General features: G+C 45.4%; 1 protein-coding gene across 3 annotated transcripts; it reads right to left on the bottom strand.

Annotated features, from left to right (window-relative positions):
• PTER (phosphotriesterase related) lies at nucleotides 1-22917 on the bottom strand. Of its 3 annotated transcripts, none has more exons than XM_083189364.1 (5): nucleotides 22845-22917; nucleotides 11803-12254; nucleotides 7725-7990; nucleotides 4896-5036; nucleotides 1-2380 (listed from the first exon to the last, which is right to left on the bottom strand). In XM_083189364.1, the coding sequence occupies exons 2-5, from the start codon at nucleotides 12232-12234 to the stop codon at nucleotides 2170-2172; spliced, it is 1050 nt and encodes a 349-aa protein (XP_083045490.1). In that variant the 5' UTR covers nucleotides 12235-12254; nucleotides 22845-22917; the 3' UTR covers nucleotides 1-2169. The 3 variants fall into 3 exon arrangements, with proteins under 3 accessions (XP_083045490.1, XP_083045489.1, XP_083045491.1); XM_083189363.1 differs by lacking the exon at nucleotides 22845-22917 and adding an exon at nucleotides 16253-16367; XM_083189365.1 differs by lacking the exon at nucleotides 22845-22917 and adding an exon at nucleotides 14519-15250.
• Nucleotides 22918-23593: the final 676 nt, after the last annotated feature.

The raw sequence follows: 23593 nt of genomic DNA, 5'->3' as shown, positions 1-23593 counted from the left end.
GCAGCCCCCTTAATCAAACGTTAATCTGATAGCTATGTATATTGTAGCCATTTTGAGCAATAGTGTTAGGGCCTGCAGAAAAGTGGGGTCCCTTGAAGTGGCCTGCAGGCTTAAATGCATTGATCAATTCATGAACTAAATCTCCACTATTAATTAATATCAATTAATTTAGTGAGTGCAGAGGCCCCTACAATTTCTGTTTAAACAATGTGGTCACAAGCCATAGGGCACCCCAAAACTAGGAAAGGTGAGTGACCAGGAAATCACATTGTATGATTTTGAAACAATTTAAACAATCAATTTGTATATTCTTGCAGAAAATAAATATTTGGACAATCAAAAAGTTAAACTCAATACTTTGTAATATAACCTCGGTTGGCAATTACGGAGGTCAACCTTTCCTGTAGTTCTTGACCAGGTTTGCACACAGTGCAGCAGGTATTTTGGCTCACTCTTCCATGTAGATCTTCTCTAGATCTGTCATGTTCTGGGGCGGTTAGTGGGCAACACATGACGACATAGTGTGTTACTAGCAGTAACCTTTGTGACTGTGGTCCCAGCTCTCTTGAGGTCATTGATCAGGTCCCCCCGTGTAGTCCTGGGCTGATTCCATACCGTTCTCAAGATCACTGATACCCCACGAGGTGAGATCTTGCATGGAGCCCCAAGTTGAGGGAGATTGTCAGTGATCTTGTATTTCTTCCATTTTTTAATAATTGCGCCAACAGTTGATCTCTTCTCACCGAGCTTCTGCATATTGTCGAGTAGCTCATCCCAGTCTTGTGCAGCTCTACAATTTTGTACCTGGTGTCCTTAGCCAGCTCTCTGGTCTTGGCCATGGTGGAGAGGTTGCAGTCTGACTTTTTGAGGGTATGGACGGGTGTCTTTTATACAGATAGCCAGTTCATACAGATGTCCTTAATACAGATAACGAGTGGTGGATAGAAGAGCTTCTTAAAGAAGAAGTAACAGGTCTGTGAGAGACAGAAATCTTGCTGGTTCGTTGGTGTCCAATTAGTTATCTTCCACAAGAATATACAGTACAAATAAATTGTTTAAAAATCATAAAATGTGATTTCCTTTATTGTTTCCAAATTCTGTCTCTCACAGTTGAAGTGTACCTATGATGGAAATTAGACATTTCCCATATTTTTAAGTGGGTCAACTTGCACAATCGTTGGCTGTCCAACCCTGTCCCCACCTGTCCCCACCTATATTCTTCTTCGAGGCCTTAGAATATCATATATACTGTGGACAGACACCCTTCTCATGGTATAGCAGTACAACAAGGTCCACATCCATTAAGAGTTCACCTTTCTTAAACATTCTTATACAACTTTTCTACTGACATAAAAATCCCAGGATTTTGCACATGAACGTTCTCCTACCTGGGATTTTTGTCAGTGGAAATGGTGAAAGTTAAAAATCACAGGTAAAGAGACCCAATCTTTTTACCATGGTCACAAGCAGGTTTTGACCAGGTCTTTTTGATCAGGTTTGAGCATTGGATAAATCTCCTACCTGACCTGGAATTTTAATGGAAATGTGGTATTAGACTGAAAACGATTACATGCCATGCACTGAAACATGGAGATATTAGTTACCGGTCCGACAAAATGGTGGAACACCATAATATACAGCTCTGCACGCCTGAATTGGGCAACACTTGAATTCCTCCGTTGGGTGCCATCTAGTGGCCATCGATACTTACAACACCGGACTTCCTCCCATAGAGTTGAGGAGCAGTGGTAGCCAGAGAAGGGCTACAAGCTAGACAAAGGACATTCATCTATTTTGCTATTAGTATGTTTTTTACCCAGTCATGTTTTAATATACTGTAGTATGTTCTCTCTCTGCTCTTCAGAACACTATTCTGGATTTGGTCATATTGAAAACCAGACACAAAGCGGGAGTTCTATCAATGGTTGATTTTGTTAATTCAAAATTGCCCAAACAAAATTGTTAATTCATCCCCAAAAAAACTGCAATCTATATACAATTTTAATTCTGATGATTCTGTACAATTTTGAAACAAATATTTTTCCCATTAATTTGAATAAGAAAATAATTTCAGTGGGAGCAAGAAGCCCACTGAAATACATTGCCAATAAAACATAATTACAGTTTGCAAATTCAGCACAATCTTGTGAAATGTGAACATCTGTTTTATTACTTAAAGGTCAGCCACCTTTTGGGGTTCTCCAACAAGATTTTAGCAATATTTTCTTGTGAGATGCCTCTCAGGAGCATTTTGGGTACAATATTGTTGAGGATATGGGAGTAGCCATGACCGCCATATTTTACCAGCCTGTTCTTTGTATGTATGTCATGAGAAATGACAATTCTGTCTTCATAGCCATTATTGATCAAAGTCCGCAGCCTGAAAAACAAAGTCGCCATAATTAAGTCTGCAGTGCTGGAAAATACTTTCCAAAAAGTTAGAACTTTTTAACAACACATATATTACACATGTTTACAAGCGAAGTTGGAGCTTTTTCTACCCTTGAATGGGACCCAGTGCATGCTCTTATCTGATTGGCCAGCTATATGGATCCAGCGTTCCTGGGCGGTGACAAGGAGGTGACGTGCGTTGGTGAAAATGGTTGTGCACAACGATGCTCAACTGCTCACATAGGAAGACAAACATGGACAGAGAAACTGCACCTAGCCTAGGGCTGGTGCAAGTTCTACTGGCTTGACCCATAGGGGTGATAAGGATGCACCAATCGGTACGCAGACACTGACAGTGGGCGTCTCAGTCCATGCACATTTATACAATTGGATGTTCCCCAGGGAAGGACTTTGTAATGGTATTTGCAAAAAGCTGCAGACGAGCAATTTCCAATAGTAAGAAATATATATATATATATATATATATATATAAATATATATATATAATACCTGAGGTGGGGGGTGGCGGCACTCAGATGAAGAAAAACACACGAGCAGGCGGTGTTAAACCAGGTTTAACACCGCCTGCTCGTGTGTTTTTCTTCATCTGAGTGCCGCCGACCCCCACCTCCGATATTGCACCGAGAGACCCCCGCTGGCCCTCTCGGACCTGGAAGGCACCGGATTTATTGAATATTTACTTATCAAGCTTGTTACTACGCTTGGGCTCATCGGAGTGCTAACCCCCTGCTTCTACCTATATATATAATACCTTGCATCAACACACAGCAGAACAGAGTATCAATGGAAGCCTTTACCATTAATCAAGTTAATTAGCAGAATAAATACTGGTATTGACGGCCTAGGTGTGTGCAATTGGTCACCGTCACTGAAAGCTACAATTAACGGCAGAGGTCAATACAGGTAATCTGTGGGCAATCCTGCTGTGTTACTAAAGGTTTCCAGAGACATTTACTTATGTTCCGCCAACAAGCAGCCGCTGAGATCACCCTTCTTTATTAACTCTTTTGGTTTGTTTTACAAAATAAACATTTTACTGACAGAGATGACACCTCTGTGATGCGGTGGGAGAGTAATAGGTCACGAGAAAGAAAAAAGGGAGAAAATAGCAAAGTTTAAAATGATAACATTTATATCAAGTCGCTGGCATACAAACATACTGTACGCCCATCAAAATGATTTTGGGGCCAGGGTTGCTATCAGAGGATACACGTCAGAACTAACATACCAGCGCTAGGCTCTTAAGAGGGCCAAAAATCCACAGATGATGCCGCATGTGACCTGTTTCATGCCCACAGGAAGATGTTTGCATGTGAGAAAGAAGTAATTTGCTGCTGGAATAGATGGCATGCCACTGGGCCCCCTATCTGACATAGGGATCAGTTGCAGCTGCAGAACCGGTTTAGATCTGGGTACATGGGTTGCGTGTTCTGGGCCCTGTTATCATTGCTACTTAAACTGCTGTTCTCATTTTTTATTACTTAGCTCCTGAAGTTTTTCCGTATATTTTATTGCTCTATCAGGTATGTGCCAACATGCCAAACAGAGAAATCAGACACAATCAACATAGGAAATGCAGATGGATTACATAAGTGTGCTGAGCTTTAACCTGAAAAGGTTATGCACTAAAACAATTTGCCCGGATTTCACCCCCCCGTGCCCATTCTCCTGGTCCCGAGCATTTCGGATAAGGGATACTCAACCTGTACAATTTATAAAAATACTGATTGTTCATCGCTTCACAAGTATGAAAAGGACATGAAATCAAAAAAATTCAAAGGTACTTGTTTCCTAGAACGGCACCCACGATTTCCATCGTATGGGCTCCTAAAAATCTCATCGCATCGCATCCCCCTGGAATATTTCGGCATGCGATTCGATTTTTAATTGTACAAGCACCCATGCCATGAGATGTGGTGGGTGCTTACAATGAGATGTAGCCCCCAGTATCCACGCTATCCCAAAGCGTGGCGAGCGCAGCGAGCCCCACGCGGGGCCGCAGTATGCGTCCTCTGACCTTTTCATACCCCCACTATCCACGTCGGCGTGGAGTTGATTTTAGATAGTGTGGCGAGCGCAGCAAGCCACCGAGCCCGAAGCGTGGCGAGTGCAGTGAGCTCCGCGAGGGGACGCGGAATACGAGCTCGAAGCGTGGCGAGCGTAGCACACTAAAATCAACTACACGCTGACGTGGATAGTGGGGGTATGAAAAGGTCGGAGGACTGGTACCGCCACTGCTCGCCACGCTTCGGGATGGTGTGGATACTGGGGGTTACATCTCATTGTAAGCACCCATCACAACTCACGGGATGCTATGCGATATTTAATTGTACAAGCATCACATCGCACACCACTAAATAAGGTACACAATGCTATGCGATGGGCGCCGTGCTAAGAAACAAGTACCAATTCAAATTGTCTCAATCTGGGACTAGAGAAATCCTTTCCCCTGAACTTCTGCATGATCTCATGCCCATACTTACATCTTAATCCTGTCGTTATCACTCGGCATGTCCACGGATGTGTTAAACTGGTAATTCAGCATTTCCGTTCCAAATAAATCATATTCCAGGTACGACCCCAGTTCAGCAAACTCCAGCAGTTTTCCCTCATCAAATATAGTCCTAGTGTAAAGAAAGGCAATCATGTTATTGCATAAATGTTGACATTAGGTCATTTCCATTAAGAGGGATTAAGGCTTGCTATGTAAAATGAAGGATACAGGCTGCATAAACTGGGGGATTTTACACCCTTTTTAAGCAGCAGATTATTAACAAACAGGTCGTTAAATTGGGGGATAAGGACAGTGCTCGATCCTGCCCGCAGTACAGTGTGTAAGGCATTCTAGAAGTCTGTCATTTCCCCAGACAAAAACAGGGACGCCAACTGTCAGAAAATGTAGGGACAATAAGACAAAAAGAACTGGAATCTCCTTTTGCCTCATACCCATTGATTTCTAGACAGCCCTCATTTACATTTTTGGAGTGACTCCTTCTAGAGAGCGCAAAATTAAACCTTGGATACCCAATGTTTATGCTGCGGGGAAGGATGAGGGTGGTAAATGTAAAATGTGGGGATTTAGAGTTGGGAGGGGGAGGCACACTGGCTCAACTCTAAATCACAGTGTAAAGCTGGCCAGTATTTGTGTGCGACATTCAGAATCAGCCAATACTGTATGTTCCCTATATGCAAAAGACAAAGAGCATTTGGAATCCGGACATCACAACCTGGTTTAAATGACGTTAGTGTCTCCAGCTCATCCTTCTCCTCTAGGTTTGTTATTATCTGAGAACATGATGTTATAACAATGCGTCAGTGAGATGCTGTCTGTCACTAAGGACGGGATGTACTAAACGCCAATACAGATGTGTCCTCATACATGCCGGTCCAGGGGAACTCTGCTATCGTTTTGTTGAAAACTAATTTTAGTGGCAACAAGGCAATGCACTTGGACGCATGAGTAGACTGGGCTGATTAATGGGATATGACATGTGTATATTGTGTGCGACTGAGTGTGTATACGGAGCAGAACAGAAGATCTATTGTTTTCATGTCAACTTTTTCTACTGTCTTCCTTTTCCATGTCAATACCATCAACCTTTTGCATGTCAGTCGTATGGGATCAACTATTGACCATCTTTCTATTGGCTGTAGATCTATTGAACCACACCCGCTACACTGAAGCAATTTGTATACATTCAGAGACTCAGTCGCACACAATATACAAGTATCATATATCACATTAATCAGCACAGTCTCCTCATTCTCAGTGTAAGAAGAGTTGTGTTGCAACCAAGACTTTTTTTTGTCAAAAAACAAAAAAAAAAGCAAAAAAGATGCCGGGGCGCTAGAAGATTCTCATGCGACCTATCGTGCCAAGAGTGGCTGTTTGATGTGACTGCAGCAAAGATGCATTAACACGCATGGGCTTCTTTTTTTAGAAAATGATCTTTCCGTCCTCCCCTGCAGCTTAGTCATTGAAGTCTGAAGCATTGGAAACAGGTCCAGTCTGGATATTTATGCTGTTTGTGTCCAGAGTGCTCTCTGTCTCTCTCCCTGTCTCTCCCTCTCTCTCTATGGGCGAGATTTACTAATTTACTAAAGGGAAAATGCCGTAAAACCCCCATTTTACGGCATTTTCCTATGTATCAATCAACGTCCGCCACGTTTTCGCAAGGCTGGGTATCGCCACCCCATGGGTGGCGATACCCTATAGAAGCCTATGGGCTTCTTTCGCCTCCCGCCGTACGACGTCCGCGCGCGCCCCCCCCCCCTCCTGTCCTCCATAATCTCCTCCCCCCTGGTGTGACAGCCGGGAGGACATCCGGCTTCAGGGGGGAGGAGGAGAAGCAGGGGGACGCTGCCAGCCGCCGGGAGGTGACGGAGACCCCCGCAGCCCACATCACAGGTATCGCGGGGGTCTCCGTCACCGCAACCCGATGCATCGCGGCGGCTGCAGTGCGAAGGGCGACGATGTATGTTAATACATCCCGCCCTCTGGGCGAGATTCTCTATCACAGAAATGCGGTAAAAAAACCCGTTATCGGGGTTTTTACCACATTTCTGTATTCTCTAACCCCCTTCGCAGTGTGGAGCCCAATTCTCCCTTTTGGGCTAGTATACTAAGCAGGGGTGCTTTAAGAGAGGAGAAGGCCCACATGCAGCTTTCTCGGTTCGGTCACCCTCCTCTCGGTCAGTCGCAGCGGTGCCGCAGCCATTTGTTTGGTGAATACGGCAGTGCTGCTGCCTTCCTCGCTGGACTCTGAAGGCAAGTATTAAAAAATGTGTGCAATGTGTGCGGTGTTGTGCCCCCCCCCCCCTCCCAGGGACTCAGGGGCCCCTGTGCACTGTGTACTTAGCCCTGGAGTGAGATTAAATGGAGAGAGATAAAGTACCAGCCAATTTTCCAATTTGCTCCTAACTGCCCAGTGGCTATGTTTGGAAAATGACAGTTAGCAGCTGACCGGTTGGTACTTTATCTCTCTGCAAGACCTAGTGCACCTGGCCCTTTATTCCTAATTCCAAGATGAAAGTGACAGGGCTCTGTATGTTTTCTCTTAGGGGTACATTTACTAAAGCAACCTAGGATACAACATCACCTCTTTTCATTTTTTGAATCTTTAGTAAATATACACCCTACATTTGGAATAAATGGAAAACAATACATGAACAATTTCATAACTAAAGTCAGCAATCACCTGGGAAAGATATACACAATACAGTACATGCATATACAAAGTCACAAACACACATTCCAGGTATAAAGCCCAGAACCCTGGAGAACACAAGTCCGCGCTCGCCGCTTACGCTACCTATCAAGATGCGACATCACAGTTTTGGAGATGTCAGCCCCAGCCTCCTGCAGGATGTGAGCAATCTGGAAGGGAGCCTGGCTGTTTCTGCCAGGATGAATATTCACAGGACATCCAAGCTGTGTCTGGGCTTCAGCAGTTGCCTGAAGAATTTTCCTTTCACTGTCAGTGAGTGGCCATGAGCATCCAATCTCTCCGATTATACCACATTTTATATCTGTCCCATCTGCTCCCTGGAGAACTTCATTAACTAGAACTTCGGTCAGCTAAGGAGATGAAATAAATGTAAAGATACTGTACACGTATCACAGGACAGCTCAGCAGTATAATAACAAAAGCCACAACAGGAGGCAGATAGAGGGATACGCACAGTGTTTAACCCTTCTTATAACCTGGGTTGAATTGCCGGGTTGGTTGACCTGGGTTATAATTACTGTGGTGCTTCTATACCCCACCTGGACCCACGTCCATACGTCACCCACCAAGCCATCAATATACAGGGTTTCAGGTGCGATGGGAAAAGGGGTATTACAGTGTTATTTGATACAAGATTTGCATAGGTTGGTGCAGAAATCAGGGGTGCAGAAATTAAATGCCCCCCCCCCCCCCCCCGACTAGCATGTGTCACCTGGCCTTTATTAAACTGGCTGTCCGCCCACTGCCTTCAGAATCTGCACGCACATCTAAGGTTGCTCTGTGTCTTCCACATCATTCGACGGTCGTGACCATTGAATGATGTGAGTGTCGTTCCCCCCCCCCCCCGCAGGTTTGTGTCAAACATCCATTCGCAGTCATTGCATGCGAACACACGCTGCGGATAGGTGGCAGCCAGGCCACCATTTGCAAGGCAGGGTTTGGTGGACTTGCAAGGCTGCGAATTTGCAGCCTTGCGAATCAACCAGAGTTAACCCCCCATTTGTATCTACTGGTTTGTTATGGTACCACATTATAACATTCACAGCCTTGTGGGCATTCTCGGGGGATCGCGGAGTGCGGGGGGGGGGGGGGGACCAGCACTGCGGGAGGTGTCTTGTGGACTAGCAAGGCTCCGAAATTCACAGCCTTGCGAGTCAATGACAATAAGGGCCAATGGCCTGATTCTAAAGCAGTTATGTGTATGTTTTAAACTGGAGAAATATAGGCTCCTAAGGAGCATTTTTATTAAAAATTGTGCCACGTCCCAGAAATGAACAATCCTTATAACTGCAATAAGGGATATTTCTCTGGGGGGTTGTACTAAACTTCCGTCACGTATCTGTTGTGGCAGCTCCAGAGTTAGGGCTGCAGCACAGTTCAAAATTCAAAAGGGGGGCGAAACACTAACAGTGTAAGTTTGGAATGACAGTTGGTGGCAGTTGGTGTGACTCCCCTATTTGAATTTTGAACTGTGCTGCAGCCGCTCCTCCTCTGGAGCCTCCACTGGTCACTACTTATGGGATGGTCACTACTTATGGGATATGGACTCCGATAAGATTAGGGAGATAGGTGACCGGCGATGGCACAAAAGTTCTAGTTAACATAATTGGATCAGGAATATTATATAACAGTGTATTCTATGAGTCAGGTTCTCAATTCTTAAATCGTGTGCTAAAGATTGTTATTGTTATATACTGTAGCTGTATTTCCTGACTGTAATGCTATTTTTACAATAATAGCACATTGCTAAGATTAATAGAATCAGATAAGTCCCCAGAATACATAGCGGGAACTACGTTACAGTATGTGCACACAGTTAGAGGGGTAGAGGGGGGGGCTCTTTAATGCCAACCAAGATGAGGCGCGATGCAGACTCATATTTTGTGTGACATGAGATTTTTCACTAATAGGGGAACCATTGTATTACAGGCTAAAGTGACGAGAAGAACAAGGAACATCCTGACAACCTAAATGAGTTGGTGAAGCTGAAAGAACATGTCCTGCAAAACGATATTCAAATCTGCCAAATATATAGAACCCATAGAATTTTTAATGAATGTGCCCAAGACTTAGAATTCTAAAATGCTATTACCAATTTAAAAATACACATATAAAGTGTATGAAATAAAGTAAAAGCATAATTCAGATTTCATCAGTCTTTGACCTAAATGGTTGCTATGGGTTACAGCACATGCTCCATTTTTGTCCTGCTATTTTGCGGCACCGGCAGCATTGTTACACCACTGGCTCAGTCCTTCTTTTGAAGACTACCTTCAAAAGAAGGACTGAGCCAGTGGTATAACAATGCTGCCGGTGCCGCAGGTCTCTGCATATTCCATGCCGTTTGCCTGTCTGCATAGAACCTGATAAAACGACCCTCCAGAAATGTCCGACTATTTGGAGGAAGGGATGGCCATTGTTGCCTTTGCCATCGATGGCAATAATGCAACTGGCCATCGATAGTGCAATACTATGCAATAGATGACCATCAATATTTTTACATATCAATGGTCAGCAATTTACTTTGACGATTGTCCTGTTGGCCAATTAAACATGGGGGTGGGGCTTCACAGGTGTTGGGGCGGAGCTATGCTCCGTGCCCCGGCCCTTTGGGGAAAAAAGGAAAACAAAACTATTCGTTTGAGCTTGACATCAATGGTGGGAAACCATCTGGTTCATCCCCATCGATGGCAAAACTATTCTACATCAGCTATTCTACATGATCCAACGAAGATTTTGAATCGTCGATGGCCATCCGTACTTGGAGGACACAAATGCCAGAGGTCCTACTGGACTGCTTGCGACTTTCAGGGGAGTGCAACACGTACAGTTCTACCTGGAAGTGCCGGATTCCAGAAGCACTAGCACACTGTGGGCACTTAACTCCTGGCAATGAGCATGAACCCCCCCCCCCCCCTGGCAACAAGCAAGAATCCCCTAGCAACGAGAATGTAACCCGTGCCAACAAGCAAGAAATCCCTGACAATGAGCCTGTAGGTTAAAAAAATTCTAATTTTAATTTATAATTATATATGGGGGGGGGAGGGGGGGGGTATGCAAAAGTTCTAGCTACATAACATATCGTTTCCTTGCGGGGTGTATCTGGAGGGGCCACTTTACACTTTTTTTCTTATTGCCCAGGCTGGCTCAAATTTTAAATGTTATTGATTGGACCCATCCGAGACTCAGAGCCCGGTACAAATACTGTATTTCTCTGTTACTCCCTGGTACCATCTGTCATGACAGAGGATTGCAAGAGAGCAAGATGGTCATAATGAGTCGTCTATAAAAACACTGCAGCTATTTTATACTTATGATTCAGTTGGGTAACACTTAGCATGTCATCGGGGCAGTCACTGGAAATGTTGGGGCCCGGGACTGACCTACAGGCCGGGCCCCCAGCGGCACAGCGCCCTATCCCTGTCCGCACCCCCCCTCGCACGCCCACCCGCCCGTGCCTCCCTGCCCATACCTGCCAGCACCCCGCCTCCCCCCTCCCCATTACTTACCATCATCCGCGTTGTGGCATCACCCTCTGGCTCCTTCAGCCTCCACGGTCAGGTCCGGAGTGCACACTGCACAGTGCAGCCTGCAGAGCGCCAAGCTCCTCTGTGTCCTAGGCTCGGCGCTCTGCAGGCTGCACTGTGCATTGTGCGTGCCTGGCTGGGGGGCCGTCGGCGCCGGGAGGTGGAGGCGGTGTATGGGTGCCTGGGGGTTGGCACCGCTGTGGGCAGCTGCCCGGGCCCCTCCAGAGGCTGGGCCCGGGACAGCTGTACCCAGGGCACCCCCTTGTCGGCGGCCCTGGGGGGCAATAGACAGCTTTGCTGGCCCCAGGTTCTTTTCACGGGGTGTGGACTAACCGTGAGAGGCATGGCCATGCACCCTTAGTATTAAATACAGAAAAAACTGTACTTTAAGCATCTCCCTGGCCACACTGCAGCATGTGCTGGGTTGAGATGAATTGCCGCTGCCAAGTAACATGGGTCCCACTGGGCCCCTCCATCAGACCTGGGCCCGGGTAATTAGTACCCCTTCCTCCCCTCTCTCGGTGCCACCTTATGTCATTGTACGCGATGTCTTTCATGCATCTTTAGTCATTTAGCATTTACTAAAAGTTAGAATGTAAGGAATAATTGTCAATAAGAAATACTAAACTATTTACCTGCTCAACAGTCTTTGAACGCGTTTCAGGGCTGTGAGTTGCATCCACGTAAAACCCAGCACCTGAGATGATGTGAACCCCAGTCTCCTCTGCCAGTCTTTTAAGAGTCTTAACATCCCTGCTAATCCCAGTGGTGGTATTCTCCACGATGCAGCCTCCGCCCGCTGCCTTAAAGGACATCAATTCTTCTTTCACGGCTTCTACCTCCTGGTTTAAGAGAAGGTTCTCCTTCTTACTGTAAGGATTTTGTTTCAGCCAGAACAGGTCCTTCATAACTATAGGTCCATCAGACAAGGCCGCTTGGTGTGCGGGAGGCGGATAGTAGCAACAGTTGAAAGTCATTGTTAGGTGTTCATGAGTCAAAGTGTAGCCAAGCTGGTCTGGATGGACGAGCCCAAGCACAGTCTGTACATGGCCGCTTAGAGATGACATGGCCTATCCCAAGACTATTACTAGGAAGAAAAAAAACTAAATAAATAAAAAGAAATAAGGACAATTTGGGGAAAGTCTTAAAAACAGCATAAGCAAAATAAATTTACAGGATTAATGTGACACAAGGCAAGCAATGGGCCCAAAGCAGCTAACTACATGTATATCTGACCTGGAGCTGACGTCCTTGAGCATGCCTTGGGTTTTCCTAGTCACGCCTTTAGTTCCAGGCAATAGCTGGGAGATCTGGATACGGCAAGCTATTATTTTTTAGTACAAAAGGTCGCAAAAATATTTTGGTTTGGGAAAAACAAGGGCAAAAACTTGTTAGAGCAGAAGGAAAGGTATGGGTGTATAAATGTTCCTTGGTGGTACAGCAATGGCAGGTAATGATGAAGGTAGAAACTCGATGAGTCCTGAAAAGTGACTGTGTCCACCAATAGCTTCTTGTTGGTGAGCGGCAGCCCTGAAGTTATGTACAATACATGAAGAATGTGCACTGCGACTGGGCTTGTGTGGTTTTCTATGGGCAAAGACCCATATCCACTCTCTTCAATTGACATAATGACATAGGGGTCTATAGGGGCAGATGTACTAAGCCTTAGAAAGTGATAAAGTGGATAAATATAAAGTACCAGCCAATCAGCTCCTGTTATTTTAACAAAGTCCTCCTGTAACATGGCAGTTAGGAGCTTATTGCCTAGCACTTTGTCTCATATTTGCCTACATTTAATGTCTCCCCTCTGGTAGAAGCCTGGAGAGGAGACTTTCAGCTGCCATTAGGGGGGTGGGTACGGAGCCCTATATCATTAAGCCCTGCTCCCATTGAAAAACAAAAACCATAATTTGCAGGTGTACGTGGAGGCGGTGGGGCTAAAATGGCACAAATGACATCATTTTAGCCACACCCCCTTCGCGTACACCCAAGTATCGTGGAACTTTACCGTCAGGATAGCAAGAAATGGGGGAGGCCGGGGACATGAAAAATATATTTGGAGGTTTAATACAAAATATATAGTGAAACAACAGACACGCTTTACAATCCCCTATTAATCCAAATGAATCCATTATTATAGAGATCTCAGATAAAACACCGGACTCTACTAACGAGCAGCTCATAGGATACTGATTCTCGATAGTAGCAAATAATTTAGAGGATGTATTAATATATTGTGTCCTCTGTAAAACCTATGAAACTGAACTTACAGTATTGATAAATATTCTGAATCCCGCAATCTGCGGCTGTCAGAGGGAAGCTGGGAACTAGGATGTGATATTTTTCACGGAGAGCATTTCAGTACTCATTCATGCCATCAATGTTTATGATTCAGAATAGGCTTTTATAGAACGGAGCCAGAGGACTTCATTTCAGGAGCTGAACATTTTACAACCCGAGATGAATTTGTTTATAACCAGTCCTGTAGATGGCTAGATGGTATCTATCTACGGCTCTCCGCAACACACAGACCCAACTTTTTTTTCTACAAGTTTTGACAATGGAAACTTTAAAGTGTCTGTAACAATAGATATTTGGTAAAGCAAATATAACTTCTTTGTTTATCTGCATTAACCAAAGTTACTATATGTGGCTTAGTGCTACTAGGCTGGGTTGAAAAGTAATGCCTCCATGGCTATAAGTTTGGTTTTTCTTTAACACATTTGGGGGGAGATTCTGTAAGCAAAAAATGCGGTAAAAACCCCGTTATCGGGGTTTTTACCGCATTTTGGTAACCCGGCGGGGGGCATCGCCAGTAAAATCTGGTGATGCCCCATAGAAGCCTATGGGCTTCTACCGCAACCCTCCACCGGCCCGCACCGACCCACCGCCGCCCCGCACGGACCCCCGTTGCCCCGCATTGCCCCCCCTCTCACCTGTGTCCGGGCAGCACAGAGCTGTGCTGCCCAGACCTGTGACCTCTTCCTCCCTGCACTGATCCTCTTCCGGGTGCAGGGAGGAGGAGAGTCCTGGTAAGGGAGGGAGGGGAGAGCCGCCGGGTCCCCATGGGACCAGCTGACTCTATCGCAAGAGCTGTCCTTTGCCATAATTATCGCATATGTTACTGCATATGCGATAATTATGAATGCGAAGTGCGGCGATGTGCGGCGGAGCTGGGGAGCGGATGTTAGAGCATCCCCCCCTTGAACACTTTTTTTTGTACATGATAACACAGTGTATCCTCTTTGTAATGCACTATTCACTTATCAGCATAGTCCCCATCCTTTCCATGCATGTGCAGAAGAAAGCTGGTGGTTGCTGTTGACACCAGGATGAAACAGCAGCTCTCACCTCGTTGTCAGACGTCAGAGTTGAAGTGTTGACCCTTAATCCTCAGCCGGTAGATTATCCTGCTGCCTGCATTGACTATTCCTCTGACTATTTGTATATTAATTGTCTTTAGGTGCAGATATCTATGGGACATCTGGACCACCTGAAACCCAGGACCACTCTCTGACCAACCTATCCACTCATTCTGTAAGTGGCACACAGCACCGATATCCTAGCAGACAACTTTCCTATTAGTCAGGGAAATGCCACAAAAATGAAGGTTTGCTGGAAACCAAAGTGAGTCTCTACCTATGCTGGCATGCTTCGGAATCGAAAGCCATGTAAAACTATTAAACTATGAACTTTAAACAGGGGGCGGAAGCAGTTTCCTGCCAGAACTGTAAATGTGATGAACACACAACAGGGTACTTGTGTAGTTTCACAGCGGCACTTATGTAGTCAGCCTAGTGTTCCTGTCAGCATCACAGCCAGTGTAGTCAGCATCCCTGTCAGCATCAGCATTGTGTTCCCGCAGCCAGTCAGCGTAGTCAGCGTCGCGTTCCTGCAGCCAGCGTAGTCAGCTTGTATCTGCGACTGTGTGTACGTTCGCGGCTAACCAAAGCTTACGCAGTTAGCGTAGTCAGTCAGCCCGAAGCATGGCAAGCGCAGCGAGGGGACGCAGCACACATAATCCCGACCTGTTCGGGCTCGGTGACTCGCTGCGCTCGCCACACTTTATAAATTTAACTCCACGCAGACGTGGAACATCCGCCACCTGGTTTCACCCCTCTCCGCCAGTAACTGCATTAATAATAATCGCATATGGGGCCTTATTTTGGTTCATTCTTTCTGACAAAATCCTTCTTAGATGGGCAAAACCATGTGCACTGCAGGTGGGGCAGATGTAACATGTGCAGATAGCATTAGATTTGGGTGGGGTTTTACTTCAAAGTGAGATCTATATTGCAGTGTAAAAATAAAGCAGGCAGTATTTTCCCTGCACAGAAACAAAATAACTCACCCAAATCTAATTCTCTCTGCACGTTACATCTGCCCCCCTGCAGTGCACATGGTTTTGCCCATCTAAGAAGGATTTTGTCAGAAAGAGTGAACCAAAATAAGGCCCATGGTTTTGCAACAAGAGCTGTCCTTTGAGATGAGGCAGTGTCCCTGCACTTCCAGGTCTGAGACCCTGGAGTCCCTCTGAGACTCTGGAATGACGGCAACGGCCGTGGGGCCTGCTGGGAGGGATCCCTGATGAATCCCTCACACAGCGCTGCGGATAGAAGCCAAAAGCTGGCAATTCCCTCTGCAGCGCGGCCCCAACATGTGGGTTTCAGAGCATGTGACAAGGTGGTAAAAACCCAGATAACAGGGTTTTTACCGCATTTTCGCTTTAGAGCATCTCCCCCTGTATCACCATTCTGCTTTATGTTGTCTCAATTGTGTATTACATTACTAATAAAAGAAAGAAAACGGTAATATAATAAAGGAGAGGGTCTATGTGCAGTATCCATACACCCCTTAACCCGTCTCGCTGGCACATGCGCATTACACGTATTCTATATGGGTGCAATGTGTGCGGTGTGGGCCTTCCAGGACGTAGAGGCCCATGTGCACTGTACACCCTGAACTCCTTCTAGATTATACTATAATACAGTTTCCTCTGCATATCCTGCACGGCAGCTACCAGAACAGAAATACAAAATACTTTAAGTAACTACAAACTAATAAACTGCGAGTGCTAAGACCTACCTACTGTACAGTAACTACAGCCCCTTGTTCCTTGTAAGAACACACTGACAGATCTGCTGCAAGCCTTACACACAGTCACAGCCTGGCATGCATGTAAGGAATAACTGTTCAAATGCAAACCACAAAAGGATTGGTTGATAGAAACTAGACAACGATTGGTCAGACTGGTCAGGTCAGCAGTACAGAGTGTGTGGGACTTTGTTCCACAATCCATCTAGCACTGTGTGCGGCAGCAATGACGCCCCGTTTGTCTGGGTGTAAACTGATTTCACAGCAGCTGATAAATGACACAGGCTTCCTGTCACTGTACATAGTTATCTGACATATACCATGCTGGGAAGAATTACCTCACTGCTTTCCAGTGCAGGACAAACCGTCTTCATCATTGCAGGGCTGCTGTGCGGAATATGATCTGCTGCATCAGCTCTTGCCTGTACTGTTAATGCAGCTTTGCTTTTCTCTAGAAGTTTTTGCTAATGGGCATTAAGGGCCTAATTCATGCTTCTACGCAATGACGATGTTTTTGCGACTGCGCTTTTACTGACATTTTATATGTGGAGTGATTGATAGGAAAATACTGGTGGAGATAATGTTAGAGTGGTCATGGGGTGATTCTGATCTGCTCGGCCCCTGGCATATTCGCACCAGGGACCGTTGTTTGCACTCTTCGCATGTACATATTCCCATATGCGCATGTGCAGGGCCGCTGTGCGGAAGCCTTTGGCGGCTTGCATAGTTGGCGTGGTGTTCGCACAGGGGGGAAGGTTGGAGGCAGGCAGGGGCCTTTTGTATGGGGACGCCCGATGTTTCCTGGGCATACCCACAAAAATTATGGTGCGCCTGGAAAAATGCTGGGCGTCCCCATGCAAATGCAGGCGGCATCTGTCGTCCTGAGGTGGGCGGCCAATGTCACAGGACGTCAGCTGCCCGCCCCGTTCTCTGAGCCAGTCACCACAAATTTAGGTAATTCAAGACTGACTTATATTTGCGAACAGGGGAAAAATCGACCATCGCATGATTTCGCCCCACTACGCATCCCTGCGAATGGTGGGCGGTGTTAAATAGCTTGCTAAGCAGCGATTTTTCGATGCTTAGCGAGTCAACAAGAATCAGACCCAAGACCGTTATCGAGGCATGTATCTGCCGGCGGTCGGAATTCAGGCTGTCAAAATCCCGACGCCGGAATCCCGACAAGGGGGAACGTGGATTGCCCCCCTTGCGGGCTCGCTGCGTTTGCCACACAGCGGGCCCGGTGCCTTTCTATACTTGGCACACTAATTTATTCTCGATCTATGGGTGTCTTGGACACCCATAGAGGGACAAAGAGGGATTTCGGCGGTCAGGATTTCGGCGGTCGGGATTTCGGCAGTCGGGATTCCGGCGTCGGGATTTCGGATTCCGACCGCCGGGATTTCAACTGCATCCCCTGCCCGCAGCTAAAATCATGATACATGGCACCAGCATCGCTGCTGTAGGTCAACCCTAGGAACCAATGTTCTTCTTTATTGTGTCGGTACTGCACAGCGTATGAGTACGCAATTATGGAGAACTTGCAATAGTTCTGCTGGGAGCTAATCTTCTTTCTGGGGGGGGCAGCTTCACATGTGAGGATTAGAAGCTCCATAACCTAGAAAATCACCGCTGCATAAACATGTGCATACAAACATGATGTAGGCCCTAACATTAATATGCTGCAAATCTATGTGTATATAGCAAACATAATTGAGGGGGGAGGGTCATATTTTGATCAAACCATTTAAAATTGCAGCACACGTCAAGAAGTTTGGAGTCTCTGGATTATACCTCCCAACTATCCCTATTTTCACAGGACAGTGCACAGCATCTATTTACAAGAGATGGAGGGACCAGGGGGGCATGGCCATGACCTCTCAGAGTGCTGACCATACCCCCACAGCACCGAAACGGGGGCGTTGCTTCACAATAACAGACATTTCTGTGAAGACCCGTCCTGGAGTCCCGATCTTCAGGCGCATAATGTTGGAAAGGTATGCCTTGGTGTGTGATGCAAGCTTGAAAGTTTTGGTCAAAATATGACAAAACCCCTCTATTTTGTTAGTTATATAAAATACACCCAAATTTTAGGAGACTTGCCTACCGTTCCATACTGTACGTTTGAGGGAAGATATATAACTCTTCCATCGCGCTGTTTGCAACCGCAGTGATAAAGAATTCTATGTGAATAGATTAGTTAACAATAAATCAGAAACAGCATGAAGTCACATTAAGGAAATGTAACAGCTGAAAGAACTACACACTGGTGTCTGGAAGAGTCTCGTCAATGCTAATCTCTAGCTTTAAAATATAATGGCTATAAATAAATACTCATAAAAATGTTCTATGGTTATACAGGAACGTTCTGACCAACTTTTGAAAGAAATGCTGGACAAGTTTTATTGAGGGTGGGGCCACACATGTGCCATACCTCCCAACATCATAATTGGGCCAATTAGGGTCATGATCTTAGCACACAGGGCGTGGCTTTGTGAGTTGGTGCACCTGTGAGCCACGAATCTTGTTTGCCGTCACTGTCCTCTGACCCCAGCAAAAAGCCGCTCTGTGCATGGGCACAGGATCTATTCACTGCTGCTTCCATGCGGATTCTGATTAAGAAAACTATAGCTAAAATATCTACAGGGACTTGAATACTTAAGCCCCATACACTGTAGGCGATATTGTTCACAATATCACTAAGTATGGACTTTCTGAGCAATATTCTGGACAATATTGCCTTTTGTGTATTAACAATGCGCACTCCCGTGTGTCATTAAGGACCCCCTCCCTTGTCCAAGTACGCCCGGACAAGGAAGGGTTATCGTTAATGACGGCAAAGCCGCAGCTGCATCACGGCCATCATGCTCCTCATATGCTTTTGCCAATGCCTGCTCCCCCCCCCCCCCGCCAGGTCCCCGACACCACCAATATCGGTGGCGGAGGACATCAGCTGGTGAGTATGGGTCTTTACGAAATAGGAAATAAAATCATAATGGGTGATGGTGGTTTCCAGTGGCATTTCACTGTACCTGGCATAACTAAGCTTTTTGGCAGTATACGGTAGTTGGGTCAAACTATATTCTGACGACATACATTGGGTCGACACCCTTAGGTCGATAGGCCATAGGTCGACACCTATACAAGGCTTAGGTCGACATGGACTATAGGTCGAAATGCCAAAAGTTGACATGAAAAAGGTTGACATGGTTTTTAAAAGCATATTTTTTTCATACCCTAGAGTGCCGACCTAAGCCATGTTGACATTTTATAGGTGTCGACCTATCTCCTGTCGAATTCTCAACCCAATGTATGTCAACTTACATTGGGTCGACCCAGTGACCCATACCACTTTTTGGCTACCAGTTAGGTTGCACAGTACTGTACATTGTTGACAATGTAAAAAAAAAACCAAATACTGTTCACAAACAGAGAGTGAATTGTGGGAATGTTGTGGTTTTAATGCACCTACTGGTTTATTACAGTCAGTGTTCGCTTAATTGCTCCGAAACTCCCTATCATGTTGAATTATTCCCCAGCTCCCTCACCAGGCAGTATTGATCGCACTAATAAGACCTATTCTTTCTATTTGAATCAAGATGAACCACAACATTTTAGAGGTCATTTGTTAACACATTTTTCGATTAAACGAAGTTTTGTTTTAAATTGTTCAGGTCTTGGAAATAATGGTTTTAACTGTTGGTATCAATATAAATTAGATATTCCACATGGCAAAGAAAAGACAAAGTAACCATGCAGAAGGCCCAGAAATATAGATCCTTGTACAATGTACTGTTCATCTTCATGAAATAATCTATGTTCCTTTGTATGTGTGCTCTTTACCTTAAGTTAAATGTTTAAAAAGAAGTTTAATGATGTCATACATTCAGTGGTGGAGTTTGTGAGCTGTGGGCGTAGTTGCACAAATATAAATTAGGCCCCCTCTTCCATACCAACCCAAGTTCACAATATGCAACATTGTCAGGGGCGGATTTAGGGATGAGGGCGCCCCTAGGCACAACAATAATGTTTACTAAGTAGGACAGTTTATAGGGACAGTATCTGCATGTCCTATCCATTTACACTCTATTTAAGATGGAATATAGTACAGTACAGTGGATATTTTGCAGTTATTGGTACATTTTGGTCTGACAGTACTATCACAGGCATCCAAGTGCCGCCCCCAAACATGTGCCACCCCTAGGCCGGTGCCTCACGTGCCTAGTGGGAAATTCGGCTCTGAACATTGTGAGAAAGAGTGGGTGACAGGGATAGAGTGACAGGGTAAGACAGGGGGAGCTGACGGGGGTCAGCGAAACGCGTAGGTGCCCAGTGGATCCTTACCCATCACTTGCCTGCCAAACTTTCTAGACCAGAGTTTACTGTGCTAAGGAGAACGTACCACCACCAATCGGGATTTACAATCTTCACCGCATCAATCATTGAGGTCGGACCTTCCGTGGGTAAACCCTGCCCTAATTCAAAGAAGGACTTCATCTTTAAATTCACCTCCAGCGGCCATTCCCATCATTGTGGTTCACACTTGGACTTCTCCACGGGACTCTGATCCGTCTAGAGCAGGTTATACGATATATCCAAAAATCCACTTTTATCAAGCTTTGCATTTTTAACATTTTTTTATGATATAATTTCATATCCGGATGATTGTGTATTTTTTTATGTGTTATTAAATTTGTTATTATTAATTGATTCACTTGTTGTTAATTAATAGATTACTTTAGCGCTGCTAATCTGTTTTTCTTTTGTGCAATTTTCCAAGGGAACTGACTACTCCCTATATAGCAGCTGCTTAACCCTTTGAGATATCAGCTGGTGGAAAGCGCTCTTAATCAACTTAGGTTGATCCTTCCTCCCCTAAGACAGGGGGAGGCAGAGTGTGACAGTGAGAAAGAGTGGGTGACAGGGAGAAAGTGATAGGGTAAGACAAGGGGAGGCAAAGTGTGACAGTGAGAAAGAGTATGTGACAGCAAGAGAGTGACAGGGTAAGACAGGATGTGACAGTGAGAAAGAGTGGGTGACAGAGAGAGAGTGACAGGGTAGGACAGAGGGATGCAGAGTGTGACAGTGAGAAAGAGTGGGTGACAGGATAAGACAGGGGGAGGCAGAGTGTGACAGTGAGAAAGAGTGGATGACAGGGAGAGAGTGACAGGGTAAGACAAGGGGAGGCAGAGTGTGACAGTGAAAAAGAGTGGGTGAAAGGGAGAGAGTGACAGGGTAGGACAGAGGGAGGCAGAGTGTGACAGTGAGTGGGTGACAGGGGAAGGCATGTTACCGATATCATTCAGGGACGTCATCCACCCCAGCTCCTCATGAGGGCCCTTCTGAGTCACATTAGTGTGTATGGGGCATTCGATTTTGATGAGGGGTGTTCAAATTGAAATCAAAATTGCAGGATAAATATAAAGCTGTCTAATATCTGGGTTCTACAGTACATGAAAAATCAGCCAGTATTTGCTCTGCAGAGAAACAATATATTTTTTTTTATCTTCACGGCATTAATATCTAACCCACAGTTTTTATGTCTTCTGTCCCATACCATACTTGCCTACATTTGAAAACCAGTTTTATGGAGAGATTGTGAAAAGAGATTGTGAACGTGGCACCTAGAAGCGTGGGTGTGTAATTTAAAATGACTTATATCCAAATGTAGGCGAGCCCCAAAGCAGTTAGTAATAGCTACTATACTTGGTAAAGTGCTGGGAAATGGTGCTGATGATTCAATGTAAATGTATCTATCTCTCATTCCTTTTTTACCCAAATACAGTATGTAACAGTGTAATGTGGGTTGGGTGAAATTAGGGAGATTGCTAGACTAATGAGGGAGAGAGGGAGATTACTGCTATTTCAGGGAGTCTCCTGCAGAATGCAGGAGGGGAGTCAACTATGGGCCCTACACTTGGGGCGATTACAGCCCTGTTTCTAAGTGAACTGACTAGATCGCAAATAAATGAATCACGGAACGCTCCGTATGTATGGCCCCTGGTGACGGCGATGCGTGGCCCCACACGTCACTATCGCCTGACTAGATTTATACTGCATGCTGAATATTAATCTCTTAATTGCAGGGCAGGGTCAGTTTTCTCACGGAGAACCATGGCCCTGACTTGTCACTCAGCACACAGGGCCTTATTCTGGTTCACTCTTAGAGGCAAATTCCTTCTTAAATGGACAAAACCATGTGCACTGCAGGGGGGAAGATGTAACATGTGCAGAGAGAATTAGATTTGGGTGAGTTATTTTGTTTCTGTGCAGGGAAAATACTGACTGCTTTATTTGTACACTGCAATATACATACAGTAGATCTCACTTTGAAGAAAAACCCAACATAAATCTAATTCTATCTGCACATGTTATATCTGCCCCCCTGCAGTGCACATGGTTTTGTCCATTTGAGAAGGAATTTTCCTCTAAGGGTGAACCAGAATAAGGCCCTGTGTGCTGACACATCACTGTGTGCTGAGCGAGCTTGCTGAGCAATCTAGCATTGCTTAGAACGCTCAGCAAATCACTACGTGAACGTGTGTAGGCCCCTATAAGCAGGCAAACTGTAAAAGTATTTTACCTTGTTCGTTGCTCTTGTTTTCAAGCTCCTTACTGAAAGCCTTTGTTCTGCCCTCTGTGTATGAGAACACTTCTAGGGCAGAGGTTTAAAGCTGACTAGGTAACCAGGAGGCGAGCACATTACAGATTAACAATTAACATGCTGGGAAGAAGAGAGCTTCAGTCTTCTGCTAACAAAGAGGGGCTGATTCAGAGATAGCAGCAGCAAAGAAAAGCAAAGAGAGAAGGAAACAAAGAGTAACTTTGCACGTTGGCAAAACCATGTTGCTCTTTTGTGGACTACTTGCAAAAGCAAGGTGTAAAGTGATCTGATTGGTGGATGGCTCAAACTTTCCACCAATCACAGGGCCTGATTCAGTAAGGATCAGTCCCCAGTGTATTCATGGCGGGGACCGACAGCGCAGCACTGCACATGTGTATAGGCGAATATACGTACGCATGTGCAGGGCCGCTGTACCAACGCCTTCAATGCCTTACACATACCTCCCAATTGTCCCAATTTTCACTGGACACACTCATGAAACCCTCATTCACTTTTATATGGATCATTCATAGTATGAATGAGGGAAACAAAATTGAAACATTCCCAGAAAGAAATAACTGAAAGGACACAGATAAAAATGATGGCTACCTATATAAAGGCAGCCAATCACATACAGCCAAGGTCAGAAAGCTTTTGTGATTGGCTTGCAGTCAGTAAAGGTTTCATCATGAATAAGGAGGACAGTTCTTCTTTTGTAAGTTCTGTCC

Source organism: Crinia signifera, chromosome 5 (genome assembly GCF_055691185.1).
Source record: "Crinia signifera chromosome 5, ASM5569118v1, whole genome shotgun sequence".
Classification (NCBI taxonomy): domain Eukaryota; kingdom Metazoa; phylum Chordata; class Amphibia; order Anura; family Myobatrachidae; genus Crinia; species Crinia signifera.
Note: the sequence above shows the minus strand (reverse complement) of the source record. Positions and strands in the feature narration are given on the sequence as shown.